A 27,442-nucleotide genomic window follows, 5' to 3' on the forward strand; every position below is an offset into this window, starting at 1 on the left:
AAAAGGCGGATGAGGGCGGCCGATTGCGCTGGGGGGAGGTCTGGGGCAATCATGGGGCGTAATGCCATGTCGAGGCTTGTGGCATCGGGTGGGCGACAAGGAAGATTGGAGCATACGTCTGCTACAAAAGAGGTGACGTGGTCATCGGCTAAGGACCGCAACGTGGCGATTAAGATGCCTTGAGGGAGGACTTGCTTCGTGAAGCCGAAATTTATGACGGGGAGATGTACCCGGTTAGCGGCTATAGTTATGACGCAGTGAGGCACAGTGATGTCACGTGCCAGAAGTACATCAGTAATCGGCGTGACGACGTAGTGCCCATCCAACACGGATGAAGTCGTTGTGAATTCGGCGAATGTTAGGGCTTTAGGCGGTAGGCGGATGAAATCCGTGGTGCAGAGGCTGTGTGGAAGGTCGGGGTGAATATCTGGCTGGAGAGGAAGGTCCAAGCAAAGAGTACCAGCGGAACAGTCTATCAGGGCAGAATGGGTCGATAGAAAGTCCATCCCTAGGATGAGGTCATGAGGACAATTATGGAGCACCGTGAATAGGACAGGAACGTAACGGTCGGCGATGCTTATACGAGCTGTACACATTCCAATGACAGGAACAGTTCCGCCATCGGCGACGCGTACAGCTTTTGTAGTAGCAGGCGTGAGGACTTTTTTCAGTCGGCGACAAAGACGAGCACTGATTATGGACACGTGAGCTCCAGTATCGACTAGAGCCGTCAAAGAAATACCGTCCACATGGACATCGATTAGGTTCTTGTTCGTAGGAAGCGTCAACGGAGGATTTGGTTCAGAAGGAGATGATGCAGCACTACCTCCAGGAGCTGCACGATCTAGTTTTCCGTCGGGTACGATGCAAAGTTGGGCGACGAGGGGTGGCGGCGTGGTTGGGGCGACGGGGAACGACGGCGTTGAGGGGACGGTGAACGAGCAGGAGGGCGGCTGTTAGGTGTGTCACAAGTAGGGTCTGTACGGCTGGGCGAATACCGGCGAAGATCTTCATATGGGCGGGAAGGTGAGAAAAATTGGGTCCTATATGGCGGCTTCCAAGTGGCGCGGCAGTAGCGGGAGACATGACCAACGCGGTGGCACCGGAAGCAGATGGGTCTGTCGTCGGGAGTTCGCCATTCCGCTGGGTTGCGAGATCGTGGAGGAACGAATGGGTCACTTCGAGATGCATTCATGGGCATTGGTCGGGACGAGGGGCGAGAGACGGGGCAGGCGACAGGGAACCCAAGGTTGGCGAATTCTTGTCGTACGACCGCCTGAATAACGGAGACCGCGGGGGTTGGTTGTATAGTGGCATGGTCGAATGGAGATGGCTGGAACGGCGCTGGACTTGCCGCTTCAAATTCCCGTCGAACGATACGCGTTACACTCTGCTCAAAGGGCGGTGTAGCGGCGGAATCGGAGCAGGTGGACGTGGCAGCCGTGTTCGGCAACCGAGAAAATTGAGGGTGCACACGACGGCTTTTGGCCGTTTCGAAACGGCGGCATTCTTGAATGATGCGGTCGATAGTCGAGACGTTGGTGTAGACCAGCAAATGGAAAGCGTCGTCCGCGATGCCTTTCAAAACGTGACCCACTTTGTCAGCTTCGGGCATTGCCTCATCCACTTTCCGGCAAAGAGCAAGCACTTCTTGTATGTAGGAGACATACGACTCAGTAGGCGACTGGACACGGGTAGCGAGCTCTTGTCGTGCAGCTGCGTGGCGACCGGTCGGGTTCCCAAAGATGTCACGTAGCTTCTCCTTGAACGTGTCCCAGCTGGTGAGCTCGGTCTCATGTGTTTCGTACCAGATGCGCGGGGTTCCGTCCAAGTAGAAGAGAACATTAGCGAGCATCATGGTAGGGTCCCACCGGTGAGTTTGACTGACCCGTTCATACAGGCGAAGCCAGTAGTCGACGTCGAGGCCAGGTTGCGCGGAAAATGTCCCGGGATCGCGGGGGGTGGGGACCGCGACAAAGGTTGTCATAGGAGCCGCAGATGGAGATGGGGACGGGTTGTCATTGGAAGCCATGGCGAAAGGCTGGATGACGCGGCCACTGCGGAGCTGCGTGGTGAGGACGGGGAACGTTCCACCTCCACCAAATATGTTACGTGAGTTACGTGAGTGAACAGTCGCTTTTACAAGTCGCTATTCACAAGATGTATTCGCAAGAGCGGCTGCAGCGCTGACCAGTCCGGCTCCGAGCTCGAGCAGCTAGCGACCTTCGTCCTCTTCGTCGGGCGCACACGCGCGTCGACAATATGAATTCCGGCAGCCTACATGTAGCAATATGTCGCACCAACAAGGCCAAAGATCCACCCTTGTTACCCTACTTGTTGTTGCCTGCTGTAGTTTCCCGCCTACCATGTAAGCCTAACTGGTTTTATCGCATACTTGTAGACGATGTGGAACGGGACCCCATACTTACTGCTGTGGACGTTCTTTATATTACCGAGACGTGGAACGCCAAAAGACCGTATATCAAAGGATGCGTTCCAGTCGTGTGCATCGATGATGCAGAGCGTCCTGCACGTGGTGTGGCCGTATACGTCAAACAAACAGAAAAGGCACAAGATCTGAAACTACTACCAACGACACAGAGTCACAACGGTGAATATGCTGCCATTGATTTTGATGGATGCATCATAATGACCATGTACCTTGCACCCAATTTGTCGAGTGGGAATATCAAGACATTCATTGACACGGCATCGTGTAAATATGACAAGTACAATATCAGACCATTTGTGTTAGTCGGTGACCTGAATGTCGATATTACCGAAAAGAAGAATGAGTGGTTAATACAACGTATGGCAGCCAAATATGCTCTCACGTACACGTCCTTTGATCATATGAAACCAACGACCATCCGAGGGACGCGTATAGACCTGGTATTTTCAAATTTCCAATTGCAACCCGTACAGGAACCGCTATCCCTTTATTTCACGGACCATAAAGCCGTGATAATGATGGAACAACGCAAGCCAAGCATCATCTAATTAAGACAAATAAAAATTTGATGTTTGTAATATACACACACTGTTTCTCACTCTTTATATGACAATTAATGGGGCGTTGCACAGAAGATTCACGGTTTACCGATGATATTCTCCGGTGCTTCGCCCCACTCATCATCATTCACCGCGTGGATATGCTGTGATTTTTAGTAAAAAGTTCAGACAATATTTTAGACTTCAATGAAAAGCGTTTTCTATTGATGTCACTGACTTATACTATCCCCCCCTCCATGCGCAATTGCTAGAATGTGTTCAAACCAGCACTGATGAATTCGGTGTGGTCAAGTTCTCTACTGAGTCGGCGTATCTGCTGATGATTTATTACCTTCTTACAATTTTATCTGACTTCGAAATTCATTAAATAGAACAATGAGATACTTTTACAAAATAAAGGGTATTTGTATAGGCTCATGTATAGTGCCTGTGTTAAGCAATCTCTTCCTAGCGGAACTTGACCGTTGTGTGGCAGATCGTATCGAGGGGACAAATGTTAAGAAAGTGTTCCGTTATGTAGATGATTTTAATATTTGTATTGACAGCCCGTGGAAAATTTTTGAAAGTGAGAGTTCCAATGTGTTGGATGTGTTTCGCGAACGTCTTGATCCCCTAGATGTGACAGTTGAATGGCCGAGCGAGGAGCGAGGGTTTTTAGCCTTAAGTCTCGTTTGTTCTGACAACCAGCTATGCTGGAGCTACGAACCGCGTGCTCAAACAGCTTTACTCTCATTTCATTCGAATGATTCGAAACTAACCAAGAGAGGTATCGCGACGATGTGCCTCAGCAACGCTTTGAACAAATCTTGTGGCCACCTAACGAAGCATAGCTTCGAGAACCAGATTTCACGCCTGAAAGAATCTGGCTATCCAGATCATGTTTTAGTGTCTGTGGCAGAGAAACACTTGAGAAGAAGTCGCAGAACTTCAAGCCAGTGTAAAAACGAGACAAAAACGAGACGCACTGCTGTAATCCCCTATGTCCACTAGCTGTCACATAAACTCAAGAAGGTGGTATTTCGCGATAATATTAGGGCAGTCTTTTCAGTGCCCGATAAGCTCGGGAAACTCTGCGACATGAAAAATCCAGTTACAGCAGAAAAAGTTGGTTGCACAAAAAGCATGCAAACAAATTTGTTGATTGCAAGTGTTTTGTAATTTATCGTGTTCCGCTCTCTTGTGGGAAGCAATACGTCGGCCAAACCAGCAGATGTGTCAATGAGCGATTAAGAGTGTACATCTTATTCATTCTAAAAAGAAAGGGCTTGCAAACACGGACACAAGAAAGAAGTCAGGACACCACAAACGCCGACTAACAACTGAAGAGACGCACAACGGCTGAAAAGAAAGAAGGCACGAAAACTTAACTGCGCATGCCCATGCAACAGGATTCAGAGCCTGAATGTCCAACGAGATGGAATGTACAACGAGACGGAATGTCCAATGGGTCACGTGACCGGCGAGACTGAATGTCCAAGAGACGGAATGTCGAACCGAGACGGAATCTCCAACGAGACTAAATGTCCAACGAGTCTGAATGTCCAACCAAGACGGAATGTCCAACGAGACTGAATGTCCAACGAGTCTGAATGTCCAACCGAGACGGAATGACAAACAAGACGGAATGTTCAATTTAGAAGAGAAGAACTTGTCCTAGTTCGAAATTTGCCAGAAAACTGATTCATTGCGTTAAGATTCATTGCGTTAAGAAGCGTCTTTGTGTTTTGTAAATGTTCACTGTGGCGCCGGGCATCGTATTCTTCATTGTTTAAACAGCGCAAAAAGACGAAGATACGAGAAGGGGGACTACACAGGACAGGCGCTGACTGACAACTGTTGGGTTTATTGAGCAGGAAGGAATAAATACACGTAATCCGACTGCGCGCGCATCATCGCATTACAGAGAATTGTCACTTCTTTCAAGCAGGCTAAATTCGCAATCATGAAGGCAGATAGATGGGGTGGAAATGCAAACATCAGGTTGTACCTAACGTGAAAAGCTTCTGTGATTTCACGAGAGCTTTGGTCAACGTGGCTGAAGATGACATGCGTGCGATTAAACAACGGCTTACAGCCAAAAGAACGACAATGAGCAGACAAATGTGAAGTAGGCGTGCCTTTTAAAGTGTTATTGTACTGGCGTAGTCTATCGTTAAGGCAGGCACCCGTCTGTCCAATATATTTCTTTCCACAAGTGAGCGGGATGTCATACACTACCGCACATGATACAAAACGGGTGCGATGATTGAAGGAGCACAAATTTCTCCGTGACTGGCCATTCTTCTTCCTATATATCGCAGCACATGCTTTTCCAACCTTACCTCGAGCAGAAAAAACAACATTTACGTCATAGCCCTTAGTAATCTTCTTGAGCCTATGCGAGAGCCCATGGACATATGGGATCACGGCAACATTCTTTGGCTTTTTGGTGGCGTTGGTGCGCTGACCCGTTCGAGAGTCGGACAGTTTTAATGATTTTAGCAACCTCAGCGAAATGGACGATAGGGTTGAGACAGGAAAGCCAGCATCGTATTCTTGTTCCCTTATTAATTTTCTTTACTGCATTTATCATAACTTCAACTTTTGTTTCATTTATTTTTCTTTCCTATATTTAGTTTTCAGATGTATATTTCGTATGTTATTTTATTTCGGTTAAATAAACCCTCACATGCTGCATCACGTCTGCCAGAACGAAGCCCTCGCTATGAAAGTGCGAAATAAGGGGAATTGTTCGAGGGGCTCTATTCTTTGTTAAAAAAAACAACAGCCAATAAGTCAAACAAAAGCGAAGCAGAGGAACATTATTTGTTGTCTGTAACTCTACTCTATTGATACTATAACCCAAATTGAAAGCAATAAAATGGACGAAAGAACACCCTTTCCGTCAGTGGGATCCAAACTCGCAGCCTTACAAATACGGCTACGAGTTGCGCTGGCTAACACTCCGAGGGATGAAACGCACATAAATACCCAACGGTGTGGACGAGGGAGCGTCCTCCGTCGTAGCTCAATTTTTAGAGCATCAGACGCGTAATTTGAAAGTGTGCGTTTGGATCCCACCGACGAAAGGGGTGGCACCACTAAATAAATCCTAGAACAGAGCGCTCAACAGAAACTGGTGTATCAAAGTATGCAAACTCGTTGCCCACAATATTGTGGCTACTTTGCCGGCTTACATGTAATCTATTACGTACAATTCGGTTCCTCCGACTGGCGACTCATTTAAATTTTTCGACCGAGACCGAATGTCCAACGAGACGGCATGTCCAACGAGAAGAAATGTCCAACCGAGACGGAATGTCCAACGAGACGAAATGCCCAACGAGCATGAATGTCCACTATTGGGCATTCCGTCTCGTTGGACATTCAGGCCGCAAGCGCAGAGCCTGAATGTCCAACGAGACGGAATGTACAACGAGACTGAATGTCCAATGGGTCACGTGACCGGCGAGACTGGATGTCCAACGAGACGGAATGTCCAACCGAGACGGAATGTCCATCGAGATTGAATGTCCAACGAGACTGAATGTCCAACCGAGACGGAATGTCCAACGAGACAGAATGTACAACCGAGACGGAATGTCGAACGAGTCTCAATGTCCAACGAGACGGAATGTCCAATTTAGAAGAGATAAACGTGCGCTCGTTTGAAATTTCTCAGACAACTCATTCATTGGGTTAAGATAGCCTAACGGAAGATCGCATTTTTTTGTGTGTGTTTTGCAAATATTGACTGTCTGTGGCGTCGGGCGTCGTATTTTTGTTTCCGTATTCGCTTTACTGCATTTATCATAATTTCAAGTTTTGTTAGTTTTATTTCTATTTTGTATTTTTAGTTTTCATATGTATGTTGAATATGTTACTTTATTGCTTTATTTTGTTTGTTTGCATACTTCGCTGTTACTGTTTATCTCTGTCATAAATCGGACATCACAGCCCCTTAAAAGATTACGAGAGAGGCCGCTCCCTCGTCCACTTTGTGCGGTATCTATGTGCGTTTAGTCCCTGAGAGTGTTACCAGCGCCACTCGTAGCTAAGGCGGCGAGTGTGAAACACTATTTTTGGCAGAAAGCGTCACGAGGCAGGACGAAGCCCTTGCTATGAAAGTGCGAAAGAAGAATAGTTCGAGAGACTCAGTTATTTGTTAGAAAACCAACAGCCAATTAAGCCAAATAAAACATTGGGGACATTATTTGTTGCTTTTTTTTTAACTGCGATGTAATACGTATAACCCATATTCAAAGGAATCCAAGTAGACGAAAAAACACCCTTTCCATCTGTGGGATCCGAACCCGCAACCTTATAATTACAGCGACGATTTGCGCTTGGTAACACTCCCAGGGATCAAGCTCACGTAAATACCCAACAAAGTGGACGAGGGAGCGCCCTCCGTCGTAGCTTAATTGTTAGAGCATCAGACGCGTAATGCGAAAGTTGTGGGTTCGAATCCCACCGAACGAAAGTGTGCTTTTTCGTGCCATTTAAGTCCTTTTAGGATTGCCATCTTTTGGGCTTGTTGGTATACTGAATTAGAAACCATCTTCAGCGCTAGCAGACAAGGACGAAGGAGAGACGACACCACATTGTGGTGTCGTCTCTCCTTCGTTTTTGTCTGCTAGCGCTGAAGATGGTTTCTAATTCATTTAAGTCCTTTCAATTTAGGTCATATTCGTTACACTACAGTTAAAAAACACCAACAAATAACGTACCTATGCTTTCCTTGGCTTGATTGTTGGCTTTCTACGAGCCCCTAGAACAATTCTTCTTTCCTCTTAAAGAATGCGGGTCGAAGGGAGGAAATTTTCCTTTAAAATTAAATTCTTGGGTTTTACGCGCCAGAACCACGAAATGATTATGAAGCATACTGAGTGTGGGATATCAGTTTTACTTTTGACTACCTTGATGGAAACATGTCATGGCATTTCGGCTACAAGAGAACTGCAGCCCTGTCTAGGAAAGACCATGCCATTAAAGGGGTGGTGTCACCAAATTTTGAGGCTATAAAAAGCCTGCTGTAGGCTTTCTCTGCAAGCAAGGACGCTCAGCACGAAGTACTGCACGCAGCAAACGTTTACAATATAGTTTAAATCACTTCCAAAGTCTGTGTAAATGCTCACTCTCGCGATCGAGACCCATCGCTAGCGCGACTGACACCGACGTCACTGTGTAGGAAGCGTAACGAAAGATTTAGTGACGTCACACCACATTAGAGTGACGTGCAATGAGCGGTGACCTACAGCTCCGCTGCACCGGGCCAGTCAAGAGAGCATCAGGCCATCCGCCACGAACTGCTCATTTTTTCTGAGCTTATTGCCGAAGTAGCCAATCTTGCTCGCGTTCTGCAAAATGCTTCGCGTGAATAACTTTTCATTACAACACATATCATACAGGTAATCGTTGGCGACAATAAAACCGTTTTTATAATGTTTAAAATCATTTGAGGACCTTTCAGAACCGGCCTGAACACGAGCTTTTCTATTGCTCTTCCAATGACGTCGATATTAGTGCTGTGAAGCTCAAGTGAAAAAAAAAACTGGGTCGGGAACAGACTTGTACGCATTACAGTGAAAGAGCGCTAGCGATTACAATTACTTTAAAAAAAAAAAAACTAACGGATTACGGAGAAAAAACTGAAAGCTAATCGATTACTCAACAAGGTGAGGTACCGGGCTATTTGGTTTTGCATAATTGTTAAACTCTGCTAAAGTTACAGGTACATTTTTTTAGGGAGGACGCACGTAACAAAAGCATGAAAAGCGCAACCTTTCAACTCGATTGACTGAAAAGGCATGAAGTTATATGAACACGAGCAAACGGGTGCAAAAGGGAGTTCTTTAAATATTTTTCTCTTATTTTTAAATACTTCTTTTTTGCGTCTTGTGTCTTTATTTTATTCCCTCGTGTCTTTGCGCTTTCTCTCTCTCTCTCTCTCTCTCTCTCTCTCTCTCTCTCTCTCTATATATATATATATATATATATATATATATATATCTGCCATTTGTACAAGACTGAGTATCGAGCAGTATTACGCGCCGTGCGTAATACGCAGTCTCAGCGCAACGTCCTATCAAGACGAAACGAATTTTCACGCACGTCGCAAATGTTACGGCACATTCGTAAAATTTTCACAGCAAATATTGGGATGTGTGGAACGAAAACGGAAAAGTGAAATTTGTGACCGGGACGCAATGTCCAACGAGACGGAATGCCCAACCGAGACTGAATGTCCTACGAGACTGAATGTCCAACCGAGACGGAATGTCTAACGAGACTGTATGTCCAACGAGACTGAATGTCCAACCGACACGGAATGTCCAACGAGACGAAATGTCCAACGAGACTGAATGTCCACTATTGGACATTCAGTCTCGTTGTACATTCCGTCTCGTTGGACATTCAGGCCGCAAGCGATGCAACAGGCGAACCTATCAATCCGGCACGCGTGGCGGTCTACGTGGAAGATAACTGTTAAGGCATTTGATTTCATCTTTATGCAAGTTAATCGGCGGTTCGCTCACGCATGCGCTACGACTATTCTCGATATGCCATGCTTCAATCATCAGGCGAGTTTCTTCATTTCTATGCCGATACAACACTGCGCATTCATCAAATTTTGGCGTGCACTTACAATCTCGACAATGTAAAGATAGATTAGAAGGTGAGCCTCCTGTTAGCGATCTCTTATGTTCCAACAATCTCTGGTTGATGCATCGGCCCGTCTGTCCTACGTAGAAGCGGCCGCAGCTGCAAGGGATCTTATACACCACACTCGTAGGGCAATCAGTGAATTTTTGGTGTGTTTTACGAAACAAATATCGGTCCGCTTCTTGTCTGTTACTCCCTCATTCTTCCTCTGCACAGCGGCACAAATCTTACCTAGCTTATTGACAGCCGTGAAAACAACATTAACGCCGTGTCTAGTTCCTACTTTCTTTAGCCTGTGAGATACGCGATGAATGTACGGTATACCTACGACACGTTTTTTCCTATCGCTTTCTGCAACCATGCTCGGACTTAACACAATAGACTTCTTTAAACTTTCAGCGACCGTGGCCACTGCATCACGAGGATACCCTACATCTAAAAGATGTGTAACCTGTGCGTTAAAGCTATCACTCATTTTGTGCTCACACGACTTGGTGAGGGCTGACTTAACGCAAGACATGGCGATGCCGTTTTTTTACAACTTTCGAGTGCTTTGACGAAAAACCGGCATAGAAATGAAGAAACGCGACTGATGATTGAAGCATGGCATATCGAGAATAGTGGTAGCGCATGCGTGAGCCAACCGTCGATTAACTTGCATAAAGATGAAATCAAATGCCTTAACAGTTATCTTCCACGTAGACCGCCACGCGTGCCGGATTGATAGGTTCGCCTGTTGCATGGGCATGCGCAGATAAGTTTTCGTGCCTTCTTTCTTTTCAGCCGTTGTGCGTCTCTTCAGTTGTTAGTCGGCGTTATTGCTGTCCTGACTTCTTTCTTGTGTCCGTGTTTGCACGCCCTGTATTTTTAGAATGAATACTTACCAACTAGCTCAGCTCTCTGTTATTCTAAGTACCATTACAAATCGAATAGAGTGGCTCCTGATGGGTTTCTAGTACTCCACGTTCATGCGTGCGGTTGCCGACCATTGTTTCATAACACCGTCCTTGTTGGTCAAGATAAAAAAGAGATCACCCGTCTTATAGTCGAAGCCGAGCTTATCGATGCGCTTGGTCAGTTGTGTGTGAGCAAGCCATCGATAACATTGTCACCTAAAGAGTTGGGATTTTTGCGCAAGCGGTGATTTACAGTTTTCCCCTGTCATGATTTTTCTCGGGTGAAGCGGGTTTTTACGCATTATTTGAGTGATCCCACGTGTTCGGCTGTCTGCCTAATTTTGGTGGTATATAGGCGGTCTGGTTCTTGAAAATAAAGACATTGTTGCTAGTAGCGCTGTGTGGTGTTCCTTGTTCCTTCTCGTGTATGTGTTTCCTTACGCGCTACATCAAAAGCCTTTCTCGCCAACCCAAGCGGTAGTTCACGACCCCTCAATAAAACGATAAAAGCGGTCAGATGCAATAAACTCTAATTAAACTATTAACTTACCAATTCAATGGTACAAAATGCAGTCGCAGGCCTTAGAAAGATTTCAAATTACAAATAAATGGACCCACTTGTTAATAAAGCAGATATGTCGCATTGTCACTTCAGGGCTTGCTTTGTATAACAGAACGCATAGAACTCTCTTATAACTTCAACTTGATGCAAAACATATTGCACTGCATCTGCAAAAAATTAGGCACAGTATAAGGGGGCGGACACTACCTGCAAACCTTGGATGCCCGGTGGTCCAGGCTGTCCGGGCAGCCCAACTGGTCCCTTGTCACCAGGCCGTCCTTGGATGCCAGGCGGACCTTCCTTGCCAGGCAGGCCCTGTGCCCAACAGAGCAATACATGACAAAACTGGGACATTACGCCAGCTCACGCAGCTAATCTGATTTGGGACAAAATTCTATGACCGCAGGCTGTGTTATAGGATGCATCTCAAGATTATGTGCGTGTCGAAAAATGCGAGTAGAAGCAAAAAATCTCAGGAGTTTGCAATTACTTTTTTACAAGCTACTTGATTAATTCTTTAGCTTGTAAGTGTCATGCGTGACAGAAACGCCTCATACTGCGGAAAAGCACACATTTGGGACATGCAGGTGAGGTTTCACTGAAAATCTGCGTTTGCTGCTTTACACGTGCACTAAAAAGAATTATGAAATAATAACGCAAACGACAAAAAGCACATGCTCTGCCTGGTATATTTAGTGCCTCAATGATAATGCAAACATTGTGTGTTGGGCAACTTGGTGCTTGGCCATTATTTAATTCCATTTTCCTTTTCATTTTATTATAGTCAGCCCCATTTGGGCTATAACAGGGGTGGAAAAACAAACACGCATACACAGAAATAGGTACTCCCTATACAAACAACTATTATACATAACAATGAATGACAAGAATAGCCAAAGTACATTGCTCTTGGGCACACAAAATAGGCATAAAATGAACTATATATCTTTAAACACGACGTGATTTAGGTTTTTAAGAAAGAAGGTACACATTCCGATAAGACAGCGGAATTCCGCAGCCTGTTCCACTCACTGATCGCCCGCTGAAAGAAACTGAACCTAAAACAAGCGTTGTATGATCTGGGAGGAGGGATGTTCTACATGTTATGCCGGTGTCTTGATGTTTCCCCAGTTTGTTTATACCTGCTGGAACGCACTGCTAGGCCGAGCTGGGCGAGCAGGTCGCGCAAGCGAAGTAAGCCACTCGCGTCCCAAACAACTGAACTTTCATTTCCTTTGAAGTGCACGAAGAAAAGTCACGTGGCTCCTCGCGCTTGCGCTGTTGGCCTTTCGCGCACACATTCACGCACACTCAGAAGTGCCGTTTCACGGCGCTACATACCGCATATATTCATGTCCAGCTTTCTGGGACGCCGAATAATGCGGCAAAGTTGACCCCAAGGGCATGCGCTCGGCGTAACTTTACGGGGAGCAATCTTTAAAAAAATGATTACTAAGCAATGCACTCAAGATAACGCCGACAACGTTCTTATGCTGTACATCGCGATTAGTTTTAATCCGCCGGCAGGAGTTTTTTCCCGAGGTACTTTTGTGCCTCCATCGAAAGTGCACGGGGTGATTGTTTAAAAGTAAATTAAAGCGCAACAAATAATTATTCGCAATTTGAACTCTAGTGGCAGATGCACTAGGACAACCATTCTAAGTGTTTGCAATTTGCTGTGATTACAGTGCGTGGATTTTTTTCCCCGCAGGGTTTTTCTCATTCTATACTATCGAAAAGACGCCCTACAGGGGTGACAAGATTGCCTGTCGCTGAAATGACGGAAAAGTGAGCAGATGTGATGCCAATTCTCCCTCTTACATACAGGAAGTTCGTAATAGTAATAATCAATAACAACGGATCGAACTATATATGTTAAACTTATGCGGCCAGATGTCAGTGTGGAAGCTCGTGTTTGACATGATGGTATTGCAATTTGTAGTGATACGATAAATAATAGATCATAATTTGATACAATCAACTTGTACTTTATATTGTTATGCTTAATTAACAATGCATGTTAATTATTATTATTTGATTGTATGCAATATTACCACGTGCGTTTCTTATTATCACTTTTGCTGCATTCGGTTTTCGCCCACAAAGACTGTCAGCAACGCTAAGCGCAAACCGCGCCTCATTGTTCGAGAAACTTAGCGATTATTGTAGATCGTTTTGTTAAGTTTGCGCGCAAGACGCGAACACTCGAGCTTATTCTAGAGCTTGCGCGACAGCCAGCGATAACGCTGGAATATTCGATGGCACATGTATAAATGCCGACACGCTTCATCGCTTGTCAGTTTTATCGACGACCGACGCCCTGTTCGCCGATATCAGTGTACAGCGTGTATCGCTGTAGCTTGAGTTTTCATTTCTCGGCCACAAGTTCGGCCAAATAAAGAGTTTCAGCTTCAAAACGACGACTGCTGTCTTCATCGACGTCACGACCATATGACATCTGGTGGGAGTGCTGTTCGTCCATGTTCCGGACGCCCCCGTCAGGACGTGAACCCAGCCCACGTCGCGGAGAAGACATAGAAGCCAACTAGGACCAGCGATTTAGCCGTAGACAACAAGGTCTACCACCGGAGTACGACAAGACCAGGAAGACCCCGACCATGACTCCCACATCAGCGACTGTGACAGGACCCACGGCGCCTGCACCTGTGCTGCTACATCAGCCAAGGGAACCACCTACCTTCCGCGGGTCACCGCTCGAAGACCCGGAAAGTTGGCTTGAAAGGTACGACCGCGCCGCTCTTTTCAACAACTAGACTGATCCCGAGAAGCTACGGCACATGTACTTCGCCTTGGAAGAGGCCGCTCGAACATTGTTCGAGAGGCGACGCTCCCAACCTGGGACCTTTTTCGCGCCGCTTTCCTGGACACCTTCACGAGCGTCGTCCGGAAAGAAAGAGCCGAAACGCTGGCACAGACTTGTGTACAGCTGCCGAACGAGAACATCGGCATGTACACTAAAGAAATGGTCCGGCTTTTTCGCCATGCTGACCCCGCTATGTCCGAGGACAAAAAGATCCGCTTCCTAATGCGAGGAGTCAAGCAGGAACTGTTTGCGGCGTTGTTCGTAACCCACCTAAGACGGTCGCGGAATTCGTCTCGGAGGCCACAACAATCGAAAAGGTGCTCGAAATGCGTACGAAGCAGTAGAACCGCCGGATTCCCACAACGAACTACGGTGAGGTTCAAGCGCTGCAATCCGATGACCTGCTAGACACGATCAGAGTGTTCGTACGAGAGGAGCTGCGAAAATTGTAGGCGTCCTCGCAGCCTGAAGTAGACTCAATTGCTGACGTCGTACACCAGGAAATGCAGCAATCTCTGGGGGCACCTCAACAAGTGAAGCCTTGGCCACAAGGGATCAGCTACGCCGCTGTAGTCCGCCGCAACACTCCTCCTCGCCCGCGTCAGGACGCTGCACCACCGCATTTCCGTCGCCACACGCCACTGCCGACGCCATACCGCCCACCTATCGGTCACCGCTATGCTCCGTGAAAGACCGACATCTGGCGCGCCCCCGACCACCGTCCACTCTGCTGCCACTGCGGAGAAGCCGGCCACAGCTACTGCCACTGCCAGTACCAACAGATGGGACTGCGTGGGTTCGCGATCGAGGCGCCGCGTCCACAGCGGCGTCGCGTCCCCTACGCCGACCATCACTGGCCCAACCCGGGGCCGGTCACCCAGCCCGTATGCGGAAAACTAAGAGCAGCAACCGATGGATGTGCGGTTGCTGTACGAAGAAATACCGAAGACCCTCCGCCGACGACGACAATGCCGCAACGAAATCTAATGAACACGCCCTGGCTGAACGAAGCCCTATCGTCGAAACTTCACGGCCCGAAGAAGACTTGACGACGCAACGTCGAAGCAGCTGAACAAGCCGACGTAGCCATGATCCGACGCCGCGACCAAACAGAAACGGTAGGCGACGAACTAGTGACCTCGACGTTCGCATCGACGGCCACAACGTCACCGCTCTCGTCGATACTGGAGCCGACTATTCTGTCATGAGTACACCGTTCGTGACGAAGTTGAAATAAGTCAAGACCGCCTGGGAAGGCCCCGGAATCCGGACAGCTGGAGGTCACCTAGTAACGCCGGCAGGAATCTGCCCAGCGAGGGTCTCCATTAACAACCGGATTTATCGCGCAAGCTTCGTAGTCCTACAGCATTGCTCCCGAGATGTCATCGTTGGTATGTTCTTCTTAGGCCTTCATGGTGCAGTCATCGACCCCAGATCCAAGTTCGACAAAATCCCGCATGCATGTGATGTTGGCGGATGCCCGAATGGTGCACGCCGCCGGTGCACGCCGCCGCGCAGTAAAGGCGGGCAACGTTGGGCACGACAACATTCACATCAGAAAGACCGCTTTCAGGCGGGTGATTTAAAGTGCGCTAACGCGATGAGGACCAAGAAAACGTGATTTTATTTCAAAAAATTCGGCAGATCCCACGTACCGTGGGTATCGATGTTATGCGAAGCATGCGCCGGATGGTGACTGTGGCATAATTTTTCATGTTGAGCGAAACGTTACGGAATGACGCGAGATAAATGTGGAAGTGACATAAACACACTCATGTGCTGAAGAGTTGCATATGTATTATATAACCAGTTGTTTACAGTTACGTAACGAGGCCAACAGCAACATAGGTGTTAGCATCACCAGACGCGGTAAGCTTACATTCTTCAATACAGGATAGCGCGAATCCAAACAGCACAAAGAAGAAATACAAATGCACAGTACAGGCGTTACTCGCAACTAAGCTTCATTCACGAAAGTTCCCCTGGATATACACACAGCCGAGTGGCACACGCAGGCGCACTGCACGTACGTTACAGTCACAGTTGCAGTTGTTACAGTTGTTATGCTTATACTTGTCCGTTATGACTGAAAACGCACGCACGTTTCACGAACCCGTGTGTATGTGTAGAAGTGGTTCTTGACAGTTCTTGAACAAGGTCATCATCACCGTGATCAGTCAGCACCAGCAGCTGGACCAAACTTGTTAATCGGATCCGTTCGTGATCGCGGCTACGAGGGGTCTAAGTGTAGTGAAGTGCGAGGTATAGCACAGCTGGTGTAAATCCTGGATGCCTACGATAAAATGATCTATGACGCCTCCTGTCCTGCACGTGGCAGCGAGGTCTTTTGATGCCCTGTCCACGTTCAAGGCATCTTTCACGCAGTATAAAGACCAGGTGCTGTTGGTCTTGATAAATCAATGTTGAAGTCACCCGTAATGATGAGAGGCCTGGTTCTCTCGGCAGATTTTATTGTAGGAGGCATTGACCACGGTTTATGCGTAATCGACGTGGTCCACGTTGCGGAGCACGTGAACGAGTGCATGTTAGTTGAGCGTCTTCCAGGGGTGGTATGTCCTCAGCTTCATCACTTTTCTTGCGTCCGCAACGGTGGTGTAGCGGTTACTGTGCTCGGCTGCTAACCCGAAGGTCACGGGTTCGATCCCGGCCTCAGCGGTCGCATTTCGATGGATGCTAGGTGCCCGTGTACTGTGCGATTTCGGTGCACGTTAAAGAATACTAGATGGTCAAAATTAAAGCCCCAACGATTATTATTATCATCACTTTCTTTGCGTTTCAATGTGTGTGTTCGCGTTTACTGTGTTGGTTGAGATTTTGTATCACCTGTGGCACATACCCGCATAACATAAACTCTGGTATACGGGTATGTGCCACACGTGACTGAGAGAAAGGGTTTCATGACGTACGCGACAGGTATTTTGCGTTATTCATGTCATGACCAGTGAATCATGTTCTTCATGAACTGATCCTCTGTTGTGCGAATTTTGGTATATTACAACCTGTGGAGACGACCAGGAGAGCTCCCAGACGTAGGCGGCTAGATAGATAGATAGATAGATAGATACGTAGATAGAAACGCCAAAAGTGCCTGAGGTTCGCTAAGAAATGCTTCGCATTTAATAAGCATTTCCTTGACACAAACGTAGCACTGCGAGGTTTCTGGACCGCTATTTCAACAATCAACGTCGACCTAATATTTGCCTTTAGTGTCCCTTTAAGGTGTAATCCAGGGTTCTAAGGAACCTCTTGCTCAGAACATACGTTTTCCTCAGGGTAAACAAACATTGCTCACAGGGAACAAGAACAAATACGTTTCGACATCCTTACTGGGCCCTTGTTTACATAAGCAAGCAAAAACCTTCATAATGTATTAAAAAATTGCTATAAGGTTTTTTCAAACCAAGCCAACGGATCCTGGTGAGAGGCCTTTTAACGTGCTTCACAAGTACGGAGCTGTTAAAGCTTTTCGTTGCGCCGGCTAGTGCGAATAGAAATCAACCGGCGCGCGCTCGCTTCGTCCCCTTCTTCATCTTCTGCTTCGCTCGCACAACACGTGCGCCGATTGTCCCGGCCGCGGAACGCGGTCACTATGATCGGCGAGCATGTTACGAGACCAAAAAGTAAAGTAACATCGCGTAACAAGTAGTCACACGACTAAAATCACATAATCAGTCGCGTGACAAGAAATCCCGTAAAACTAGTCCTATAGCTAAAATACGTAACATTTCCTAACAAGATGTCACTTGACTAAGATCACGTAAGATCTAATCATGTGTCTAAGTCACCTAACATGATATAATAACCAGCCACGTGACTGAATTCAAGTATTATTTCGTAAGTAGTCACGTGAATGAAATCACGAAACAGCACGTAACAACTACTCACGTAATTAGGATCCCGTAACAGGAAGTAACATCCAGACGCGTCTCTAAAATCACGTTATATCTAGGGCTCCGTGTTTTCGGTGTTTATATTTCTTGAAAATCGGCGGGTGTTTATCGCAGTTTATATTTCTGGCGAAAACTTGGCGTTTATCAGAGTTTATTTCTCGTAAATCACCAATTCTCCGAAATTCGGAGTTTTGCATTGTTCTTAAAACCCCAAAATTTTAGATAAATTCATATCTGAATACTAAATGCACAAAGCAAATTTTATTTTTTCTAGAAGCTTTGAGTTCACAAAAACACAAATGCACAAGCGAAATACTTGAACACGAAACACCTGTACTTGTACGTGTAACAACCTTAGCTTAAAGCTTAATACACGTAAGCAAACTATGTGAGGTTGCTGTCAGTGATCGAAGCGCGCTCATTTTGATTGACGACTCTCAGCTTTGAAAATGCCCTTTCAACGTTCGCGCTAGAAACAGGAAGCGCCAGAAGACGCAGCAGCGAGAAAGCACTGGCCACTGGACATTGTAAAGCCTCCAAAACGACAGGGGTTCAACAATATTACATATTTCATAGCAATGATAGTTCGCGAAAAACATCAGGAGCTGGCTTATGTCGTCAGTTTCAAGAAGCACTAATTTAAAAATATGCGCATTCGTTTGGAACGCGCAGGGCAGATCATGCTTCACATATGGATTCACAATTTGAACACATACCAAAACAATTATTTACTGTACTGCAGTTGATCGCACAGGTTCTTCTCAGATGTCTGTCTCCACTTTTCAGCGACAGCAGCGTAGTATTGTGATTGTCTGCGACAGTCGTTAAGCGGTCATTCTCGTCAAGGAGATCGAACAGACTTGTGACATCTGATGCGAAGACCTCGGTTGGATCACGCCATTGACTGATGAGTGCGTGAAAACGAACCCCCAGTATGGGATAAACTTGGTGTGCCTGGGTACGCTCTGCCTCAAGTTCCTTAATGATTGAGAGCACGGCACACGAATCGGTCTTCAGAAACCTCATCTTAACGAGCAAGTCGTGTACAGCTTCAGGCGATGAAATAAGACTCTTGAGCTTCTCACACTTCGTTCCCTTGGCTTTGTCGCTTCCCAAGAAAGAGAAAATGGCGCGCCCTAGCTCGACCACCTCCCCTTTGTACTTCTGGGCATCCAATCAGATCTCCTGGAAGACGCAGATCCCTGCGTCTTCCAGGAGAATTCTTCGAGCCATCATCGCCACCTTCCACTCACGATGCCTCCACGTATATTCGAGAAATGCGCACCACGTTTCGGGACCTTGCTCCTGTGATTCCTGCCGACCGACACCCCAGTCTGTCTTCGTCAGCCAGGATCTGCATGACTGCAGTCACGTCTTCGTTCGGCGTGACCAAATACGGCCACCACTCACACCAGCCTATGATGGCCCATTCCGCGTACTCCATCGTACACCTAAGACGTTCACGCTGGACATCAGTGGACGTGAAGACATCGTGGCTGCCGGTCGACTGAAACCTGCGTATATCGCAGCTTTCGCGTCCGCGGGGCTTCAATCTTCAGTCGGGATGCCCACATCCAAGCATGTTCACTGGGCGACTCCTATGGCTCTAGTTCTATGGGGGGGGAGCCCTGTAGCGCCTCAGAATTCGGCGCTCGTCAAGGAAGAAGTTGGCATTCGGCCGCGTGGCGGGTGCAGCGCGATAATAAAAAAATCAGTTCGAAAACTGAACGCTGTCAGGGCTGGATCTTTCTCGTGTTAGCTCCGACAGGTTTTTAGCGACTTCAAGGACATGCCCATGGCCAAGCACAGAAGACTAAACTTACGGCGCAGCTCCCGCGACGACTTCAACAGGGCAGGAAAGTGCACAACAAAATCTTGAACTACGTTAAACGAGCGCGCCCTGATTCCATCCTCCAGAACGTTGTTGAGTAGGTGGCACGGATCTTTGAAGTGAAGCGCCTTGAATTCGGGGCTGGAGAGGTGGAAGTCCTTGTGAAGCTTCTGCATGTAGGAAGCTGAGTCGGAGCACAATACGGCTAAGTCGCCTAACACAGCTACGCGCGGTAAACTTTAAATCGGTTAAAGCATAAGATGTATCAATGAGCACCTAAAACAATTGCCCTTTCGATAAATAACGGAACCAGTGTAATAAAAAGTTGGGCGAGTTGGTGTTGGTCCAGGTCATATTGGCCCTTGAAATCGGAGTTTATCGGATAAAAACGAATTGTCAAAAATTTTACCGGCGAATGTTTATTTGATTTTTTCAGATAAAACCGAAAACAAGGAGCCCTAGTTATATCTAGACCCGTGACTAAAAACCACGCAACATCATAAAACAGCCTGTCAGACGTGTTCTGCCAAAAATATGTAAACGGTAGTCACGTATCTAAAGCACCTAAGATAATGCAACAACTAGTCACGCGTACAAACTCACGTAACTAGTCACGTGACTAAGATTACGTAATAACTAATCACGGGACATGTTGCCGCTAAAACCACGTTACATCAACTCACGTGGCATGTTTCCGCCAGAACCACGTGCTATAGGCACGTCACTAAAATCACTTTGTATCGCGTAACGTATTCATGTGACTAAAAATCACGTAACATCACGTGACAGCTAGTCAAATGAATTAAATCACGTAACTAACACCACGTAACAGCTAATCACGTGACTAAAATAGCAATAACCGGTCGCGTAATATGTTCCTGTCAAGAACCACTTAACAGCGAGTTACGTGATTAAAATCACAACATGACGTAACAGCTAGCACGAGACACGTTCCCGCCAAAACCGCGTGACACGCGGTTTTGGCGGGCAGTGTGCGTAGGTAGTGTAGGGATCCGGCCGAAAAAAACGAGAAACAAAAGGGGCGCTTGTCTTGTGTAGTTCTTCCGTTTTGTCTTCCATTTCTTTCGCGCTGCTTAATAGTATGAACCGGCCGATGCTGGAGTAGAATAGTCAAGCCTGACCATAGTTAGTCGACTTAGCAGCAGCGATAGCTAGCCGGCATACCTGCTCACCGTCCATTTGTTCTGCAGGCCTCAAGATCGTCGGACGTACAGCGCGTGCGGACAGTGGACAAGTGCATGTGCACCGGAAGCGCGAAACGCAGCGCTGACGAAAACACCGTTGGACGAGTGACGTCATCTTGGCGGAGCTTATATAAGCAGAGGGACAAGCAAAGGCGGCCACGTGGCAACAGCGACAGCTAGCTAGCATACCTACTCACCGTCAATTTCTTCTGCAGCTTGGTTAAACATGGTTTAGTTCACCAACTTGCCAATAATTCCAAAAAACTGTCGCTGCTGCAACCATTTCGCAACTACTTCTTTCTATCGTATTATCATTTAGTGTAGTACGCTTTTTATGTTGCGCCACTTGTCGTGGGACCGATGGCTCCCCCGACGGACAGGGATTTCCGAAATGAGATTCGTGAGCTTCGTGCTGAATTGAAAGAACTCAAGGAAAGCGTAAAGTTCGTGAACTCAGAATTTGAGGAGGTGAAAAAGAAACTTGTTGTCGCGTCTACAGACAGAGAGGCTTTAATGAAAGAAAACGCAAGCCTTCGAGAAACTTGCAAGAGCAACGAAATTTTCATTGCTCAACTTCAGAAAAAAACTGTTCAAATCGACCAGTATTCGCGCCGATATATCCTAGAAGTAAAGGGTCTGGTCCAAACAGAAAACGAAGATGTGACCGATCTTGTCGTTAAAATAGGCGACGCTGTAGGTGAGTCAATAGTGGCTGAAGAAATGGTGACATGCCACCGTGTTCCGACGAGAGATCCTGGAAAAAGCAATGTTGTTGTGCAGTTCAAAACTGTTATGTTTGCCGCTCATAAGTCGAAACTGCAGACGGGACGGCGCGGCACTGTACGTCGTACAAAGCTTCTCTCTCGGCTCCCTCTCTGCGTGGTCTTTGACTGTGCAATTATCAACGGAAGGCAAACTGCAGGGAGCAGCTCGATCCCACGATGGCCAGCATGGGTTGCGGTCAAGCGACCGTTCTCAGAGGTCGGCGGCCCAAATGTGTGGGAAAATGAGGAGGACATCCCCTGCTCTATGCCGTCGCTCGAGGCGACAGTATGCGTGACCCCAACAACGACCGACATGTGCTTTCACAACAATGCAAGGTCGAATGCGTGGGAGGCAGGGTCACGCAGACGCCTTTTTTTTCCCGGAACCGTTTAACGACTGGCCGCGAGTTCAACTCGATGAGTATGGGAAAATGGCGTGAATGCACCAGGGCTAAGATACAGGTGTTTCGACCGCGAGAATCCCTGAGAGCGTGGGATAAGGAGAGGGAGAGCCATGATGGGAAAGAGTGCCAAAACGCCTGTCTGCACTGTAAAGACACTGCTGTCGAGATTAGGGACAGCCCAGTAGGGAGTGGCTTAACATGAGGATAAACGGATTGGATAAGGGAATGTCGAGGCGGACCGCCAGTGGCCACCTCCCCCTTTTTTTCCTTTACCGCAAGGTACTTAAGACTGGATGGAATTCGTTTCCCTTCAGTCTAGGCTGTAATCACTTAACTGATCGATCAGTAAGACTCCGTACGATGCAACTTCTGTCTGGGCCGTAACCACTTTGTGGTCGAACAGTGAGACTAGGTTCTTCGTATGTAGTAGCAGTGTTTTGGGCTCTAACTTAAGAAAAGTTAAGTAGAAGAGTAAGATCCTGTTCATGTTTATGTTATCATCAGTGTGCTTCGGCAAGATGTACATATGACTGTAAAAATTTCGCTACAATATACCTTCAAGTTTTTATTGCCTCCAACCTGCCTCCTGCTCCATCGACCTCGATCATCTCCTTGACGGGACTTCAACCCACATCAAGGAGAAAACGAACAAGGAAAAACATAACTGGCGCAGTCGACAGGATCGGCGAGCTCTACAGCACCATACACTGGACCAGCGCTGAGAAAACCCGAGGGGCAAGGCGTCCAACAGCCACCAGCGGCAACGTCAAGACGATCCCACAGCAGTCAACTCCGGCGCCGTGGAGGAGATCCAGGAACGACAGAGCATTCAGCAAAGGGTGAGCAGGATTTCTTACGTCTTTCTCAAGTTGGCATGGCAGTTTATGTGTAGAGCACATGGTGAGAACACGCGGGGGTGCTGAAACAATGGAGTTTAATGGAGATGAGGGTACGAGTGTGGCGGATATGGATCGGAATCGAGAGCCATCAAATAATGGTAGTCTAAATTCTGATAAATCAGCTGAGGCGAGAGTGCCTACTTAGAGGCAAGAATCGATGCAGCAGGCATCTCAGGTTTTGCCGAATTCAAGTGAAACGAGAACGCTCGAACTTGAAATCCAAAGGCTCAATCTCCAGATTGAGTACGAAAAGCTATTGCAAACTAGAATGAACGCGGAACGTCTCAATGGCACGTTGTCCAACTCTGGGTCGGAGACGTGTGATCAGGAGCGACGGTGTTTCGATTCTGTCCAGCAATGTGCAAAAGTGCTGAAAGGGTCTCGCCTGCCGAGTGACGCGGATGTGCCATTATGGTTTGAGGAAGTAGAAAAACTGTTTGCTACTTACCAAGTACCGTATGATAGTCGCGTGCATTTGGTTATACCAGCACTAAGTGAACGAGTTCGTTACCTACTGCGTAACCTCAACCCTGAAGAGAGTGCAGATTACGAGGCAGTTAAAGCAGCAGTGCTCAGAGTATCTGCAGAGGTTTGAACGAGCAGTAAAGCGGAAGGAAGAGACGTGGGCGCAGTTCGCGTCCCGCGTGAAAACTTATTTCTCATACTACCTCCAAGTGAGAGAGGCCGACACGGTAGAAGTGATGACCGAACTCGTGGTTGCTGACCGTATAAAATCGGGACTAAGTACGGAGGGTCTGGAGTATGTGAGATTAAGGGAAGGCGAGGGATGGCTTAGGCCAACTGAGATCGCTAAAGTGCTCCAAACTTTCGAACAAGCGAAAGGGAAAGGGCGTGCTTCAGAGCAACCAGCTGTAGAAATGGGGCAAAAGCCGGCGACACGAGTAGAAAAAGGGGCTCTGAAGTGCCACCTATGTCACGGCTCAGGCCATTTCGCTAAGAGTGCCCGAAGGCTAGTGATAAGGAGAACGACCCGAAGAAGGCTACCGAGCCAAAGCGGAAGGTCCAAATACCTGATGGCGTCCTTAGCGCAAAGGTGAAGTCTCTGAAACACGAGGGCGAAGGCACAAATAAACTGCAGTTAATTCCTGTATCATGTGCAGATGTATCCGCAGATGCGATTTTGGATACAGGGAGTGAGAAAACTGTCATTTGGGAGAGTCTACTTCCGCGAAGTTTAGTAGAGCTGTCTGGCACGGTAAGATTGGTGTCTGCTTTTGGTAAAACGATCGAGGCAAGGCTAGCTACGTTGCCGGCAAAATTAAATAGCCCGCGAGTGGTGACGCAGCCTCAGAGCGTCCACCTACTCTGCGCGTTAACTGATGAGCTCGTCGAGGGCACAGATTGTTTGTTGACCGAGGAAGATTGGAAACATTTGTTGAAGGCCAGCAGCCCTCTGGCACCCTGTCGAGCACCGGCCGAGCCTGCTCATGAGGCAGAACAAGCAGTAGAGAAACCAAAAGTGGTGGCCTGCAATCTTACCTTGGAGGAAAAAGACGTTTCCGGGGAAGATGCGCAAATTGGTGAAGAAAGGGAGGCGTCGTTAGGCCAAAGAGAAGAGTTCCGCAAAGTGCAGTTGGGTGACGCTACGCTAAAGAAATGTTGGGATGATGCTCGTAGTGGGAAATCCGGCATGTTCATTTCAGACGGACTGTTATACCACTGCGACTCAATAGCAGGCACCCGAGTGAGTCAGCTTGTTGTCCCCCAAGATAAGCGTACTGAGGTAATGCACTTAGCCCATGAGTCACTATGTGGGGGGCACCTAGGGCCAAAGAAAACAAAAGCTCGCATTAGGTATAACTTCTTTTGGCCAGGTATGGCGAAGGAGATATTGGAGCATTGTCGTTCGTGCCATGAATGTCAAATTCGTTCAGACAGGCGTCGCACGGATAGGGTGCCTATAACTCCGCTCACTAGACCAGAACACCCTTTCCAAGTTGTCAATGTAGATGTAATCGGACCCCTGGACACACCGTCAGCGAGAGGGCACAAGTACGCGCTGTGCTTAGTGGACCTTTGCACGAGGTGGGCAGAGGTGGTCCCACTGCGCTCTTCGACAGCTAAGGCGACTTGTGATGCACTGATTGAGATCTTCAGTCGCACAGGCGTTCCGGAGATGATCTGCTCCGATCAAGGCACTAATTTTAAATCTCAGCTCACGCAAACGATGCTGGAAAAATTAGGCTGCACACCAAGATTCTCAACCCCAGAACACCCAGAGAGTAATGGAGTTGTAGAGAGGTGGAATCGAGTACTGAAAAACATGTTGTATCATGTCATTCAGAGAGACTCCAAGAATTGGGACAAATTGATCGTTTTATGGGCTTATCGGGAAGTTCCCCATGAGGTAACCGGAGTAGCTCCGTTTCGTCTATTGTATGGAAGGAATCCCACGGGACCGCTTCTAATACTGCAGAGGACGTGGACGGGAGAAATGCCGGTGCCGGCAATATTGAGAGAAAACCCCGCTAAGTATTTACAGAAACTTAAGGAGCAGCTCGAGACTGCCGCTAATATTGCTGAGCTAATGAGTGCAACTCATCAGGAGAGTTACGCCAGTGCGTATAATCGCAGCACCAGGCTCAAAGCTTTTAACGTTGGCGACCAAGTTGTGGTTTTCGACAATGATCGGAATTGTAAGATGTCACCTAAATGGCTAGGCCCATTCACAGTGGTTGGACGTGAGCGCGAACATTCTTACCGCGTTGAAACATCTGAGGGAAAGGTGAAAATTGTCCACGCCAACAACATTCGACCTTACTATGCAAGGGTCAGTCATATCGGGGTCGTCTTCGATGAGGACCATGATTTTGGGGAGGTGGAATATGCTCCACAACCAACCACTATAAAGCGGGAAGAGCTAGTGCTAACGAGCGAGATGGTTGCTCACCTTGATGCTGACGCGCAGGCGGAAATACCGGCGGTGTTCCAAAGACACTGCACACCCTTTGACGGCACCCCGGCTATAGCGAAAGTAGACGAAGATAAGATAGAAATAGAACCGGGCCACCAGCGAGAAAAGGTGTTTCCTTATCGGGTGCCGGAACTATTAAAAAGGAAGTCAGCCGGCAGGTTGACGAACTTTTGACTTCGAAGTTGATCTACCCCAGGGACAGTGAGTTCACACACCCGGTAGTATGCGTCGGAAAAAAGAAGGGACTATCCGCATGTGTGTGGACTACAGGGCGTTAAATGCCGTCACCAAAGCGGATGCGTTCCCTATGATGAATCCTCAGGAATTGATTTTCCGAGTAGGTAGAGCGCAGTTCATTACGGTAGTGGACCTTAGGCGCGGGTACTGGCAGGTACCGATGGAAGAGAAGAGTCAGAAATTCACCGCGTTTGTAACGCACGAGGGTCAGTACGCATGGAAAGTGATGCCTTTCGGGCTAAAAAATTCCGCGGCAACCTTTCAAAGAATGGTGAAAAAGCTCTTGTCGCAACATCAAATGTATGCCACGGCATACCTTGATGATATTGCTATTTTTTCTAGCACTTGGGAGGAGCACTTAAAGCATCTCGACATTATTCTTAAGGTCTTAGATAAGGCGGGACTGAAAGCCAGTCCGGAGAAGTGTCAGATTGCGCAATCCCACATACATTACCTGGGGCATGTTGTCGGTTCAGGGACACATGCACCAGACCCTGAAAAAATAGCAGCGATTAAGAACCTGGTACCACCGCGCACCAAAAAGGAACTACGCAGCCTGTTAGGACTTTGCGGCTACTATCGCGAGTACGTCCGAGGATACGCAGAGGTGACGAGCCCGCTCACGCTGTTAACAAAGAAAGCGGTACCTAATAAGATACCCTGGCCGGAGGAAGCCCAGGCGGCATTTGAGATTATCAAACAATCTTTGTGCGAGGCCGTGGCGCTTAACACTCCAGAGCCATCTCAGCCCAACTGGCTTTTCACAGACGCATCAGCTACGGCGGCGGGAGCATGTTTGGCGCAAATGTCAGCCGAGGGCCAAGAGAAGCCTATCGCCTTTGCAAGCCACCGCTTCTCACCGACCCAGATGCGCTGGTCGGCTATTGAGAGGGAAGCGTTCGCAATAATATGGGCCTTAAAGAAGTTTGACTACTGGCTTTTCGGTGCCATAGTAAACGTCGTTTCCGACCACAATCCGCTGTCGTACCTTACAACTTCGACTCCGCACGGGGCGAAATTGACAAGATGGGCGCTGGCGTTACAGCGATATCATGTGTCAGTACAACATCGGAAGGGCGTATGTAACGGTAATGCAGATGCATTATCAAGGCTCCAGAATAGTTTATGGAAGCCATCAGAATAACAGTGCCATGCCAACTGGGGGGGACGTGAATGTTCCTGCCCACTTGCTGCTGTATGTTGTGGACTGTGTGATTGTCAATTCAAGAAAGACATTAGTGATCATACTGCTTGAAGCAGCAATGGTGTGCTTGATTGTTTAGCGTGTACTTGTTTACATTTCTTGTATTATCTTGT

The 27,442-nt window shown here is 47.6% G+C and overlaps 1 protein-coding gene across 1 annotated transcript in view; it reads right to left on the reverse strand.

The window, feature by feature from the left end:
- LOC119395196 (collagen alpha-1(X) chain) overlaps positions 1–27,442 on the reverse strand; it is a 205,259-nt gene that overhangs the window by 94,819 nt on the left and 82,998 nt on the right. The window contains exon 2 of the mRNA XM_049416116.1: positions 11,323–11,430. Coding sequence (XP_049272073.1) covers positions 11,323–11,430 — 108 coding nt within the window. The remainder of the gene's footprint in view (positions 1–11,322; positions 11,431–27,442) is intronic.

Source organism: Rhipicephalus sanguineus, chromosome 5, assembly GCF_013339695.2.
Source record: "Rhipicephalus sanguineus isolate Rsan-2018 chromosome 5, BIME_Rsan_1.4, whole genome shotgun sequence".
NCBI lineage: Eukaryota > Metazoa > Arthropoda > Arachnida > Ixodida > Ixodidae > Rhipicephalus > Rhipicephalus sanguineus.